This window comes from Agelaius tricolor, unplaced genomic scaffold, assembly GCF_023055355.1.
Source record: "Agelaius tricolor isolate 1412-34295 unplaced genomic scaffold, bAgeTri1.0.p SCAF_2, whole genome shotgun sequence".
NCBI classification, from domain to species: Eukaryota; Metazoa; Chordata; class Aves; order Passeriformes; family Icteridae; genus Agelaius; species Agelaius tricolor.
In genome coordinates this window covers 90,984,550-90,998,069 of record NW_027269262.1, presented here as the reverse complement: position 1 = coordinate 90,998,069, position 13,520 = coordinate 90,984,550, and the positions used below count along the sequence as shown (strand labels likewise).

The window sequence follows — 13,520 nt, the reverse complement described above, 5'->3', positions numbered from 1 at the left end:
CATTAAAATGATCCCTTGAGCTACCTGCCCCCATTGTTTACAAGTGTGCAATAACCTATTGATCTGGGAAAAGAAAGCATAAATAAAAGTTATTTCAAAGATTTGGCAGGAAAGGGGTGGATACATAGACAGTTCTCTGTGTAGAAGCATTTATCTGCAATTGTGTTGGCACTATTTGGGAGCATGAGAAATGGCTGACAAAGGCTGGGTATTTTCATGACTTTTTAAAACCTGTGTGTAGGGGTGAATACTCTGCAAAGTTTTAGTCATTTAACTCCAATTTCTGCTTGAAAAAAATAAGGGAGGTTTTCCAGAGTAGGAGCTGTTCTTTCTGAAAAGTTTGGGCAGCACCCCAATGTCAGCTGGCCTTTCAGAACTTCCCTTCCAGCCAAGCTGGGAGTGGAAGCACATTCTGTATTTTCTTAAGATTTTTTGTGATTTTCATGCAGATTTACAGACAGAAAGACACAAACCCAGAGTGTTGTCCCAGCTGATGGAAAGGTTCAGTTCATCTATTCCGTCTTCCTGTCTGGTCAGGCAGAAAAAAGTGGCTGAAAACCAGACATAGTGTGCTGGGTTTCTTGTCCATCATGAAATTAGGCTACAGGGGAGAGGAAGGGTATTTAGGATGTGCAGATGAGATGGGATTATTGCTGAGGTGCCACGTGCAAGTTCTGAAAAAAATCCAGAAGATCAGATCAGCCTTTGTTAGTTCTGCAGCTTCCACAATGATGTGTTTCCTTGGGATAATTTTGTCCTGGTTCTTTTTCTTTTCAGATGTCCTGTGTCCAAATGTCCACGTGGAAGGAGACCGGTTCAAACACACCAATGGGGGCACTGATGAGATCCCAGGTAAACAGAAACACATTCTGCTGTCCCTCTGGGAACTGAAATAGCACAACTGTACATTTCTTGTGTGATGCTCTGATTCATTACACCTTTCCTAGATGGAATTTTTTTATTCCAACACGTGTTCAGCAGTGAAAATTATATTAGAAACTGTGAGGCTCCAAATGAGTTATCTGTTGACAGCCAACACCAAATTTATCACAAACTTTCTTTTGATATGGCATCAAATTAAAAAGCCAGTGGAGCTCAGTGGAGTGCAATAAGTCTGGGAGATCACTTTTTTCTCACCACTGCACATTTAGTGAGTTTTAATGTCCATTTATTTGATCTGTGATTGTTGTGGAAATTCAAGCACAGTGGTAATTACCAGTGGAGAAAGGTTTATGTGTGCATTTATATAAATAAAAGATTTTCTGAAGCACTGGTGAGAGATCAAGGGGAAATGGAGTCTGGTGATGGCTCTGCTTTTCTGTGAGCTCTGATATATATTTTCAGCCAGCTGAAGGACTTAATGTTAGATATTTGTATGGGCTGTGCCTCTTTTCTAGCCTCCCAAGACTGCTTGAGCTGCTGGCAGAGAAAAGATGGCCATCAAGGTTGCATTGGGAATAATTGTGACTGACCCAAGGACATAAGTCACTGCAGTGGGAGGCTGAAGGTTCTTCTGCAGCTTGATTATGGGTACAAATGCTCAGTGTTTGAAAGCTTTGCTACTCATTCAGAATTTTTTCATTGGGAGATTTTCACTGCCTGCACAAAATACCAGCTCCAACTGTGCTGTCTGTAGGCAGCTTATTTTGGCTGCATTCTGATTACATCTGAGCCTGTGATAATGGTGGGTGGTAACATCTTTTGTGACCATTAGACCCAAGCAGATTATCCCCAAACACCTATTTTGAACTGCTGTCCGTTGCTGGGTCTTGCATTAACCTGAAAGTCCTTTTGTCTCTGGGCTGGCGAACGTTGGAGCAACTCAGTCTGAATGAACCCATCTGCAGTGGAAGCTGCTGCTCAGAACGAGTAGGAGGATTGTGCCCCTTCTCAGATGATCACCTTCTATGTGATTCTTTCCAGAAGAATGGAGCTACAAGTGGATTCCTATTTCCAGTTCATATTTATCTGAATTTTGATTCAAGTGCTACCTAGTAGACTCTATGCTTTTACTTGACTTCTAAAGCATATCTTTTCTTGAGCAATGTACAGGACAGGAATCCCAGTTCAGATCTGGCACCAAAGTTTTGGGTGGAGTGAGGTGTACATGCATATATGCAGTAATCTTTACATATGTGTGTGTGTATATATATATATATATATATATGTGTATGTATGTATATATAGACTCTTAGGCTCTTCTGTAATATTTTGGAGGTATTTTTTCCTATTATCTTCAAGTTCCTCTTCCCTCCTAGGAAAGAAGTCAATATTCAGAATGTTGAGATGTTCTTTTATGTTCAGAACATAAAAGATGACTTTGCTGTCTTAGATTTGTATGTTACTTCAGGTTGGAAGGATCCTATGGAAATCATCTAGTTCAAACTCCCACTCAAAATAGGATCTCCTTAAAATTTGGCCCATTTTAAAATCATATCAGATATCTCAGGACCTTGTATGATTGAGTTTTCAGTTTCCATAAAGATGCACACTTCACAGATCCTCTGGGCACTCTTCCAGTTTGGTCAGTATCACAGTGATTGTTTTTTCCCCACCATGTCAGGGAATTCCATAAGCAGAAATTAATTTTTTGCAACATTTGGTCAGGCTGATCATTCAGGGCTGTCATTTATTTTACCTAAGGGATATCTGTTTACTGTAAATGTTTACCATTGCATTCAGTGTCTTAACAACAGATTAGTTACAGCATTTAATTAAAAGTGACAACTTCAGTCCCTCACCACCAATACAGAGGACTGTAGAAGACTCCTGACTGCTCCAACATGGTGGGAAAATTATCTATTTCTCATCTTGTTACTGATGATCAGGAAAATGTGTGCCTCTTCCTTGGAAAAAAATGAACAGATAGTCTGGGTCTGCTAAGAATTGTTTGCTGCTGGAGATGGATCATATAAATCAAAGTGCTGTTCCACTCCTTATGTGCTCCTTACTTACTCCATAGCATTTTCTGAAGACTCTGGGCTCCTGGGTCTGATTCCAACAGAAAAACATTACCTTCTTCCAGCTGAACTGGAAAATTTCAGTTGGCCCACTGTGCTGTGCTTCCCATTCCAAAAGGATGTGTTGTTCTGAAAGGCTTTTGTGTTCTACCCCAAAGGGGACTGTCCCTCAGCTTTGAGGCACAGCCTGAGTTCTGCTCCCTCACACCTGGGAGGGAGGCTCAGCTCTGGGATGCCTGTGGGTGACAGCACTCAGGGGGAGGCTGCTCCTCTGCTGCTGGAATTCAGGACATTCCTCTGGCTGTCCTGGACTGCCAGAACCCCTGCCAGGGTGCTCAGAGACCCTGGCACAGAGCCCAAGACACCTGTGACTTTGATTATGACCCATGGAAAAAGTTACCAACCCTATATGAGGATCTGCAAGCCACAAAAGTCTAAGTATAATAATAATCAGTTTGTCATGGGGTGGAAAAATAGATTTTTTGGGGTTTTTAGAATGAGGGTTCAAGGGGCAAGATGGAGGAATCTGGGCATGTCCAGCCTTTCTCCTTCTTCTTCCTGGCCTCCATCTTCTGCTGTGATGTTGGCACTTTTAGATTGGTTTAGAGTAGAAGCTCACTGTCTACCATAGGTGATAGGTATTGGGAAGTTATGGTAAATAATGTACAAGTAATTTTTGGTATAAAAGGTAACACCACCCCAAAGGCGGCCAGAGTGCCTCTGTCTGACCTGCTGAGCAGACCTCGGCGGGCCAGAGAAAGAATTTTATAGATAAGGAACAATGAACAACCTTGAGAACGAGAACTGAAGAGCTCTGACTCCTTCTTCGACCGCTGGGCTGGGAAAAGAGACTTTCTAACATACCTTGGGGTCACTCTGAGCAGTGAGAGTCCTGAGACTCTGCCACCCAGCTCCTCATGTGTACAAGGATTTCAAGTTAACACCTGTGCCTTGAGCTCCTCTAGGAACCAGAACTGATCCTTGCCCAACAGGCTCCTAACACTGAATTTCAGAGTTATATCTTGCACAAATTTGTTTGTAGATGGACACAAAGTTCAGTCTTATGGAGTACAAGTTGCAGTAAATCTCATTTTGGGGACAGGGAAAACAGATTTAAAATCTTCTTAGATTCTTTTCTTCTCTCACAGAGGGGCAACACCTCAGAACTGAGTGACAAAATCTTTCTGATAATTTTTAAAATTTTTTTTCTTATATTTTTATTGGGTGAACTGCAACAGCAGAAGGCACAGACAATTGTTTCACACAAGGCATCACCAATTCCAGCCCATTCTTGCCTACCCTACCTGCATACAAGTTATATCATGACCTGCTACATTTAGTTCTGTGTTTGCGTTTAAGTGGATGAATTGAGTCACTCTGTATCAGCAGAAGTAAAAATAGAAGCTAAAACATAAAATGAGCTGTAAAAGGAAGAACTCTGTGAGATAAAGGGAAACAATGGTGTGGCTGAGGTGGAAGATTCATGGCATTTTGTTAAGTCAGAGGCTGAGAATAGGAGTGAGGTAGTGAAAGTGGCTCCATGCAGAATCAAATAACTGCATCAAAAAACCCCATTGTGATCTGGAGGAGAGCCAAAGCTCTAGACTAGTATTTTCCTATAAAAGACAGATGATTTCTTTTCTTTAGGCAAACTGGACTAAATAAATCTCATCTATCTGCTTTTGTTGAGTACTGCATTGAAAGGCACTGCTAAAGTGGAAAAAGGGTAGAGATAAATAAATGTAAAATGAGCCAAAAACTGCCTGGCAGGGAGACAATCATGAAGTTTCTAGGAAAGTGAATAATGAGTTAGTGTGTGCAGTGATGAAGTCCTTCAGGGTCCAGTTTTAGGTCTAATCTCCCCTAGGAGTTTCCACTTATGGATCAGGATCAATGGCTCCAAAACCCAGGGATTTTTTTCCCACTTAAAAAGGTCAATTTAAAAGGCCTATTTTGGTAGGTATGGATCAATATCAGGACTATAAACTATAAACTCCTGTGTGAACTGATGGGGTCTTAGCAGCTGTTTGTACATCACAGTCCTGTAGAGCTGGGGAAAATGCAAATGTTGTTACTGGACAAGGTAGAGAAGGGAAGAATTCCTGAGACTGGACAGGGCTTTTGGTTACTGCTCATCTAGAAAAGTTTGCTCAGACCTCCTCCCTTAGTTCAGGAAAGATGGATTCAGCCTTGAGGAGCTCTTAGTGTGTTCAGGAGCCAGAGAGAGGCAATTAAAATCCTGGGTTTGGTTAATCTTGCAGTGTGCAGGAGGAAAGGGGAGATAATGTTGCTCTCTGTTAATAAATCAGGAGAACAGCAGGAGGGAGAGGAGGGAGCCACTCAGGCTGAAGGACAAAGGCAGCAATAGGAAATGACTATCAGCTGTTTAAGACATACATCCAAGACTTCAGAAGAAGGCTGAAGCTGTCAGAGATATGAAGCACTGGGACAAGAGGTGAAGTAGCACTGATGGAGACAAGCAATCAGTGATGGATAGTCCTGAGTCCTCTCAGAGCACAGGTTTGTACTCTCTGACCCTCTGGTCTCAAAGCATTTAAATAAGGAATCTCCAGCTGTAGCATTCAGGAAGGGCTGCTACAGTGAAATGGGGTTGCATGAGCAAGAAGATATAGGCAGCTTTACTCTGCTACTGAGAGAATTTTGTCAGTGAAGTGAAGCAGCATCTGTTTAACAGTACATAACATGTGAATTCAGAATATAACACTGAATATGTTGCTGAATGCATTAGAAATCAGCAGGGAATTTTGAAAGAAAGGAAGGAATTTACTTAGAATATCATTTTATCATCCAGGAAGTCTGATATTTTAAACTACTGCTTAATAATCGTTTAAACAAAGTCCTTACAGCATTCTTGTGGGCACTATATTTTGAATGGGCTTTTTTAAAGAGAAATAAAGACAAAAGAGGGTTTAACTCATATGCCCTAAAATACTCAGTAACACCAGTAACACTCCCCTCCCCACCTTTATTGTATTTAATACCTCTTATTATGCTGAATTGTCATTTCATTCCATCAGCATTAAAGAAAGGATTTTGACCAAGCAGGAAAACACAATGATAATATTTTGCATCCTGCAGATGTGACCTTTGTGTATTTTTAGGAGCCATAATATTGCATCAAAGCTACATATGAATGTTATTTAAAATGAATTATACTTCTTGAAGTTTTAAGACTTCACAGTTGAATTATTTGTATTTTAGACTAGACCTGCTGGATATGGGATTTGGTTGCAGAAATCTGGATGATCCCTAGAATTAAGAGTGAGCTGAGCTCTAGTCCTGAACATTACCAGAGGAGATAATACTCCTCAACAGACACTGGCTGTTGCTTTCAGGGGACTCTGCCATGGAAGTAAAGAAAGGCCTGAAGTGATTTTTCTCAGAGTGCTAAGAAAAATAAACCCTGGGGGAGGATAATTCCAACCACCACATGGCATCAAACATCCCACACTGGACGGTGTTAATGGGGCAAGGGAGGAACATGAAAGCCCTGAGTTTAGCTCCTAGGTAGCCACAGGGGCTGTGTGTGTGAGCAGCAGCAGAAACTGCATTATGGGTTGTACCACAGACTGACCTCAGCCTCCAACTCTTCCCTGTCTCCAAAACCTACATGTGAAAATGACCAAAATTCCAAAACATTTATGACCTGTGTGTTTTTCTGTGACTCTCTAAAGGGTGTTTGGGCATTTCACAAGGAAGGCACTGGTTGTAAAACTGATCCCCTACAATTACAGACTGCAGTGGCTGTGCTTAGCTGTCAGCGTGTCTCCAGCTCCTGTGGTTTGCAGCACAGGGCTCACATTCCAGAGATGCCAGTGACTCTCTAGCTAATTACAATATCCCTGGGACTATTTATATTTGCCCACTAAAGCACGTGGTAGTATGAGAAAACTGGAGTGTCCAGGCTGCTGGACCTGCAGGACGAGCGCATTTGACCGATGTCCTCCTGGGGAAAAAAGTGTATTTGTGGTGCCTGTGTGACAGGCATTGTGCCCTCCCTTTGCACTTGGCAGTCTCCTTGGGAAGCCCCCAAGGTGCCAGTGAATAGTCCATGAATAGCTGCAGAGATTTGTGAGGGATCACCGCCTTGGGACAGAGGATGCAGAGACGCAGCGGTCACCAGCAGAGACTGCCCGTGCACAGTGCTGGTGGAGCAGGCTGCTGCTGCAGGCACCACCACTCTCCTCTCCACCCCTGGGGTTATGCACACACAGGCAGGACTGGAAGCAGCTGTGACATTTGTGAGAGATGGGGCAGAAGGATGAAACTTTAGTCACTCTGCTCTCGTGTTTTACTGTGACCCATCACTAGGCAGTGCTAATAGGACAGGGCTCAGGGCTTCTTATTTTTTCCTCTCCCCACATTTTCTCTAGGAAGTCCCCCAGAAAATGTGAAACTGGTCTGAGCTGAATTTGAAACTGAGTTCCTGACATGCAGGCATCTGGCAATAGTGAGTGTAAGTCCTGAGAAGCAAACAGGGAAAGGAACAGCTGACCTGTAATCACAGGAGTTATGTGAGTCTCCTGTGAGCTGGAGAAAATGGCTGGACTTATGCTGTGAGGTGGATTTTGTCCTCTGGGCTGGTAGATGAGGAGTGCAGATGACCTTACTGAGGTCCTGTTGGCTCATTTTTTAGGAGTCTCTGTACAAGTCTTATGAAGAGCAGCTGAGGGAACTGGGGGTGTTTGGCCTGGAGAAAGGGAGGCTCAGGAGGGACCTTATTGCTCTCTGCAGCTCCCTGAGAGGAGGGTGTAGTGAGCTGGGGGGCTCAATCTCTCACTCCAGGTAATAAGAGACCAGAGGAAATGGCCTCAAGTTATGCCAGGGGAAGTTTTGTTTGGATAGTAGGGAAAATATCTTCACTGATAAGATGATCAAGCATTGGATCAGGCTGACCAGGGAACTGGTGGAGTCATCATCCCTGGAAGGATTCTAAAGACATTTAGATGTTGGGGCACTTGGGGACATGGCTTGGGGATGAACCTGGCAGTGTTAGGTCAATGGTTGGGCTTGATCTTAGGGATCTTTTCAACTTTAATAATGCTGTGATTCTACCATTCTACTGTGAAATAGTTAATCTTAACACTATAGCCTAGATCACTGCACTTAAAAGGTCTCAGAGGTTGAAAAATGGTTCACTTGTGTTCAAAGGCATTTTAATATCCAGTAACTCTAAAAAAGCACAACAGGTCAAGCAGGCCAATAATTACCATTAAATCATTTGTGGTTTCTAAGCATGCCACTGCAGGCCTGTGGGCTGGCTGTAAACTGTGCATGCCCAGTGTCCAGACCCACAGTTATCCAACATGGGAACCTTGGTTTCTCTGGGATTTGTGGTCAGCCAAAGAATTTCCCTTCTACAGGAAACTGAAGAATTGGTGAGTGAAAATGCACAGTCACCCCAACAGGGAGTAGGGAGTCACCAAATTGTGCATTGGATTAGGAGCCTGGAAATACTGGAGCATCCTCTAAAGTAGGCACAACTAGGGTGACACCAACAGAGCTGGGGTGATTTCTTTGAATTAGAAAAAAAGCATGTTTTAAATTGATCTTTTTTTTCTTAATATGGTCAGAGATGTAGCTGTTACACAAGGCCATGGGTCTCAATGGATTCCTGACACAGTGAATGACCTGACAGTATCAGGTCTGTCCTGGAGCAGGTAGCCTGGCTGAGCTTCTCAAAAATGTCAGAAAACATGGAGATGGAAAGCTGAATTTACTTTAAAATGTGCTTCTGCAGGAAGTAAACTGGCAACAGCAGAGCAGTCCCTGTGAAAGCCTTTCTCTAGTCTGAGTCCCAGCAGTGACAAATTCTGACATCTGCATTCACAAAGAAGGTTTAGCAGGAGTTAATCATGCACATGAAAGTGATTCTTTGACTGGTAGGATTTGCTTTCTCCCAGAAGTTAAACAATCTAGGTAGTTTTCTTATTCCAGTGCATTTGAGATTGATGAAAAGGAAATAAATTCAATTTTGACTGTTCATAGCCAAGAAGCAACTAATCCTTTGGCTATAAAAAGACTAATAGCTTGTCTAACTGTGATATACTTTTAGATATTTTTCAGTCCAAATATTTTATATTAGTTCTCCTTCAGAAACCATCCCATGGATTTTTGATCAGTGCAAGCTTTCTGGTTATTGTGGACACATGAGGGGAAGAAGGAATATATAGAAGAAATATATTTATTATATAGAAGATATATATTATTCTATATATTATATTATATAATATCTATATATTTATTATATAGAAGATAATATATTATTATATAGAAGAAAAAGAAGGAATATTTAGAATCTGAACAAAATACTTCTAATTCTTGGTGTTAAATTAGTCTGTCTGATGAGAATTCTCTCTGATGACAGCAGTGGACAGGTTTTGAGGTAGGTCTAATCTGTTTTGTACTGGTCACCAGGCATTAGCAACCATGACAGTCTCCTAAAGAGTAGTCCCTACCTGCTTTCATGTTACTCCTTGTTCATCACACCTAAAATTAATAGAATTTTTTTTTTTTCATGAACAGCTTATTGGTCAAGTTTTCTTACAGCCCAGGCAGCATTACAGGGAGAATCTAGCAGGTCTTAGTAAGATGCTTTTCCTTAAATGTATTTTCTTACCTTAAAAGTAATACTAAAATTAAAAAGTAATTGCTTGTACTGAGGTCCTGCCTTCCCCACTGCTATCCCAAGGGATGACTTTCCAGATGTGCAATTTTATGGTTTTCTGGAGGAACACAGAGCACCTTGACACCTGAGGAACTCAAAAGAGGCTTTCAAAGTTGAGGAACTAATTAAAACCAGAACCTAATACAAATAGTCTCAGGTAATTCAGCTGGTACAAGCCTATCTGGCACACAAAGGACATCAAAGGAGTAATGAACTCCTGTTTAATCTTGTAAATCACTGGAGCAGGAAGGAGCTGAAAGAGGGCCTGTGGCACCAAGCCGAGTGTCCATTATTGAGAAAATGGAGATGACTTCAACACAAGAAAAGCCTTCAGTAATGAGCCAAAGAGTTCAGTGTCAAAACCAGCTTTCAGTGTTGTTCAATATGCCACTTGCAACTGTTTGAAAACTGAAGAGGCAGAAGGGTAAGAGAGAAGCAGGGGACAGATGCAGATAAACAGAACAGTGCACCACATAAAGTGTTGTGTTATTAACATGGGATCAGGTGTTGAAAGGTGCTGCCTCAGAGGCAGCTGCTGTATACATTATACATGAATTTATTTCCTGTTTTCACAGCAGGCTGGGGGTTAGATTACAACAGCCTTTACACAAGGTGGGGTGGCTAGGATTGTGTATCTACTTACTTGCTTCTTTTTTTTAAATTTGCTCTCCTATCTTTGGCATAATTTTCTTACTGGTTTATATTTGTTTTATCTTTCCTGAAGTGTTATCTTTTCTTCCTTGTGTAAAGATACCAAGTGTTGTATTTTTCCCCTCTGTTTTGGCTGAAACTTTAGACTGATGTTTTTGAAAGAGTGACCCCATATTTCAGTTCAGTGACTGCCTGTTCACCTGCCTCACTGCCTCTGGAAGATTGCTCCTTTTTGAAGTATAACTCCATTGTACACCTCAAATAAGGTTTCTGCTCCTCATAACCCCAAATGTGATTGCTGCTCGAGCTGAGATCAAAATCCTTTTTGTGGTCTGCATGGGACTCTTGTGGCTTGTTCCTTTCCTGGAGCCAAGGAAAAGTAGAAATTGTGTCTTCCAGTGCTGTGAAGGAGAGTAAGCAAACCAGGATCAGTAATCCAACAGCCTGGGTGGTGGCATCATGTAGCAGGGGTAAATCTGATATATAAATTTTATAAAACTGAGACCATCTGAAATGTGTTTTAAGCCTTATTGAGTATGACCTAGAAGGTACTAGGCTTGCTGGAAGATACCTCTTTCATGCTGGGGTAAGACCTGTGCCATCTGCTTCAGCAAAACCTCATCATTAGCTTAAGCTCTTAGCTGCTCTCCCTGCTGGAATATGGGGATCTGGTGAGAAGAAAGTTGGGTCAGCATGAAGTGCTGCTTGAATCCCAGCTGGAACATCAGTGGAGAAAAAGGTTAATAGCAAGAACCTCTTTAAAGCACTCTTGAGACCCTTAATCTATAGACTCTGGAAAGTTTATAGTTCCAAAATTCCCTTGCAAGCTTCTTGTAAAATTTAGCTAACTAATTTTTTTAATGACCTTTTCAACCCATTTCGTCATCAATGCAGTGCTTCATGCGGGGCTTGTGGGCAGCCAATAAATCTCTGATTTGGTCCTCCAGAGGTGCAGTCCTTAATGTTTTGGGGGTAAGTCAGGGAACCCTGCTGACTGATGATGATGAATCAAACTTCTGGGAGAGCTGAATGTGGTGTGAATTACCAGTGCATAAATTGACTGCTTCTTTTTCCATCTTTTCTGGAGAGGCGTAATACAGTGAAATAAACGGCAAGAAGACAGAACTCTTATCCTTCGTAAGCCTTTGGAAATAATTTCTTCTGACAGCCAGAGACAGTTGGAAAAAAAAATTTTACAAACATTTGCAATGGCACAGGTCTGAGCAGTGTGAGCTGCAAGACTCATGCACCTGCTCTGGTGCAATGCCTTTGACACTGTGCTGCATGACAGGCTTGTCTCTAAACTGGAGAGACATGGATTGGGCAGGTGGAATTGGATGGGCTGGCATTCAAAGTGGCATGGTCAATGGCTTGATGTCCAAGTGGAAACCAGTGGTGAGTGGTGTTCCTTGGAGTTGGTGTTGGGGCTGACACCATTTGCCATTTTTTTAGGGACATGGACAATGGGATTGAGTCACCCTCAGCTTTGTTTGCCGAGCACAGCAAGCTGTGAGTGCAGCCACACACTGGAAGGAAGGGACGGCATCCAGAGGGACCAGGAGATGCTGGAGAGGTGGGGCTGAACCTCATGAAGTTCAGCAAAGCCAAATACAAGTGAATCAGAGCAATCTCAAGACCAAATCCAGGCAGAGAATGTATTGATTGCAGCCCTTGAGGAGAAGGACTTGGGGGTGCTGGTGGATGAGAAGCTCGACAAGTTTCAGCCATGAGCACTTGCAGCCCAAAAAGCCTGAAGGGTCCTGGGCTGCATCCAAAGCCCTGTGGGCAGCAGGGTGAGGGAGGGGGTTCTCTCCTTGATTCTGTCCTCATGAGACTCCATCTGGAGTGCTGCATCCAGCTCTGGGGTACCCAACATAAGAAGGACATGCAACTGTTGGAGAGAGTCCAGAGGAGGCCACAAAGATGCTCAGAGGGCTGGGACAACTCTGCTGTGAAGACAGGCTGAGAGATCTGGGGATGCTCAGCCAGGAGAAGGGCCAGGGACAGGGAAACCTTCTTGCAACCTTTAGTACTTAAAGGGGGCTGAGAGGAAAGCTGGGGAGAGACATTTTAAAAATGCATGTGGTGATCATGGCTTCAAATGGCTTCAAACAGGAAGAAAGTAGGCTTAGATTAGATGTGGTCAAAGATCCTTTGAGATGGACACTTCAGTGAGATCTTAAAATGTGGTACACACTCAGCTCTTGACAGGGTTTCTTTTCCCGTGGAGGAAGAAATGTCAGGAACAGCAAAAATGCTGTAGCAGATAATGGCTACTATAACAATAACAGCAACACATTCTGAATAAAGTAAATAATCTCTCCTTTGGACTCTTCTACTCCAGCTCTGAACTGAACCACATCTTGGCTGTCCAGAAATAGCTGCTTTCAGCATAGAGCACTGTGGAAGACAAGGATGCCAAATGTTTAGATACAGGAGAAAAAAACAAACCTCCTCTACACTCTGCCTTGACATAACTGATTGCTAGAGCCATCTCATTAAACCTTATTTTATGGCATGGAACCATATTTTCCCTCTTTTTTTAGAGTATCTATTAGCACATTAATTAATTAAGATAACAGAAACGAGGGCTCCTTACAGTGGCAATAACCTTGCAGACCACACTGGAGGAGTTGAACACTGAGAGCATACAGGCTCTTCCCCGTGGGCACAGGAAATCTGTGAAAATTAACTTTCAAGAGTGACAAGAGGTCAGACAAGTTCATGTATTTGCTGAAAGCCTCCCAGGTGTTACTGTTTTTCATAGGAATTCACACGCTGAATAAAGCTCAGTGCCATTGACCATCCTCCAGTAAAAGCAGCATGAGCTACTTTATCACAGGCTGTACAGATTGCTGTTTTCAGAAGTGTCAGTGAAGCAGCAGGTGATGACAACTCCCCTGATCGTGGCCATTGGTGACACTTCATCAATGCATTGACAAGGTTGACAGTTCAGCTGGGAGTTTGAGCAAGAGCAGAGGATGGAGCATTTCCTGTAAAAGCTGCTTTGTTTGATATTAGGCTCGTGGCTGGCAGTCCACCGTAGTAAATACATTCCAGACACCACACTCGAGGCTGTGATGTCCAGTGCCTTTCCTGCTCCCTTTCTCATTTTCCACATTCCTCTCCAGGCTCTTGTCTCCCCAAAAACTTTCACAATTAGAAGTAGCCCAGTTGTTCCCCCTGTGAGTGTTATCTTGGGATCCTTGGGGACACAAAGC

General features: G+C 42.7%; 1 protein-coding gene across 1 annotated transcript in view; it reads left to right on the top strand.

The window, feature by feature from the left end:
- COL22A1 (collagen type XXII alpha 1 chain) overlaps window positions 1-13,520 on the top strand; it is a 241,495-nt gene that overhangs the window by 65,581 nt on the left and 162,394 nt on the right. Inside the window, exon 4 of the mRNA XM_071421854.1 lies at window positions 778-852. Coding sequence (XP_071277955.1) covers window positions 778-852 — 75 coding nt within the window. The remainder of the gene's footprint in view (window positions 1-777; window positions 853-13,520) is intronic.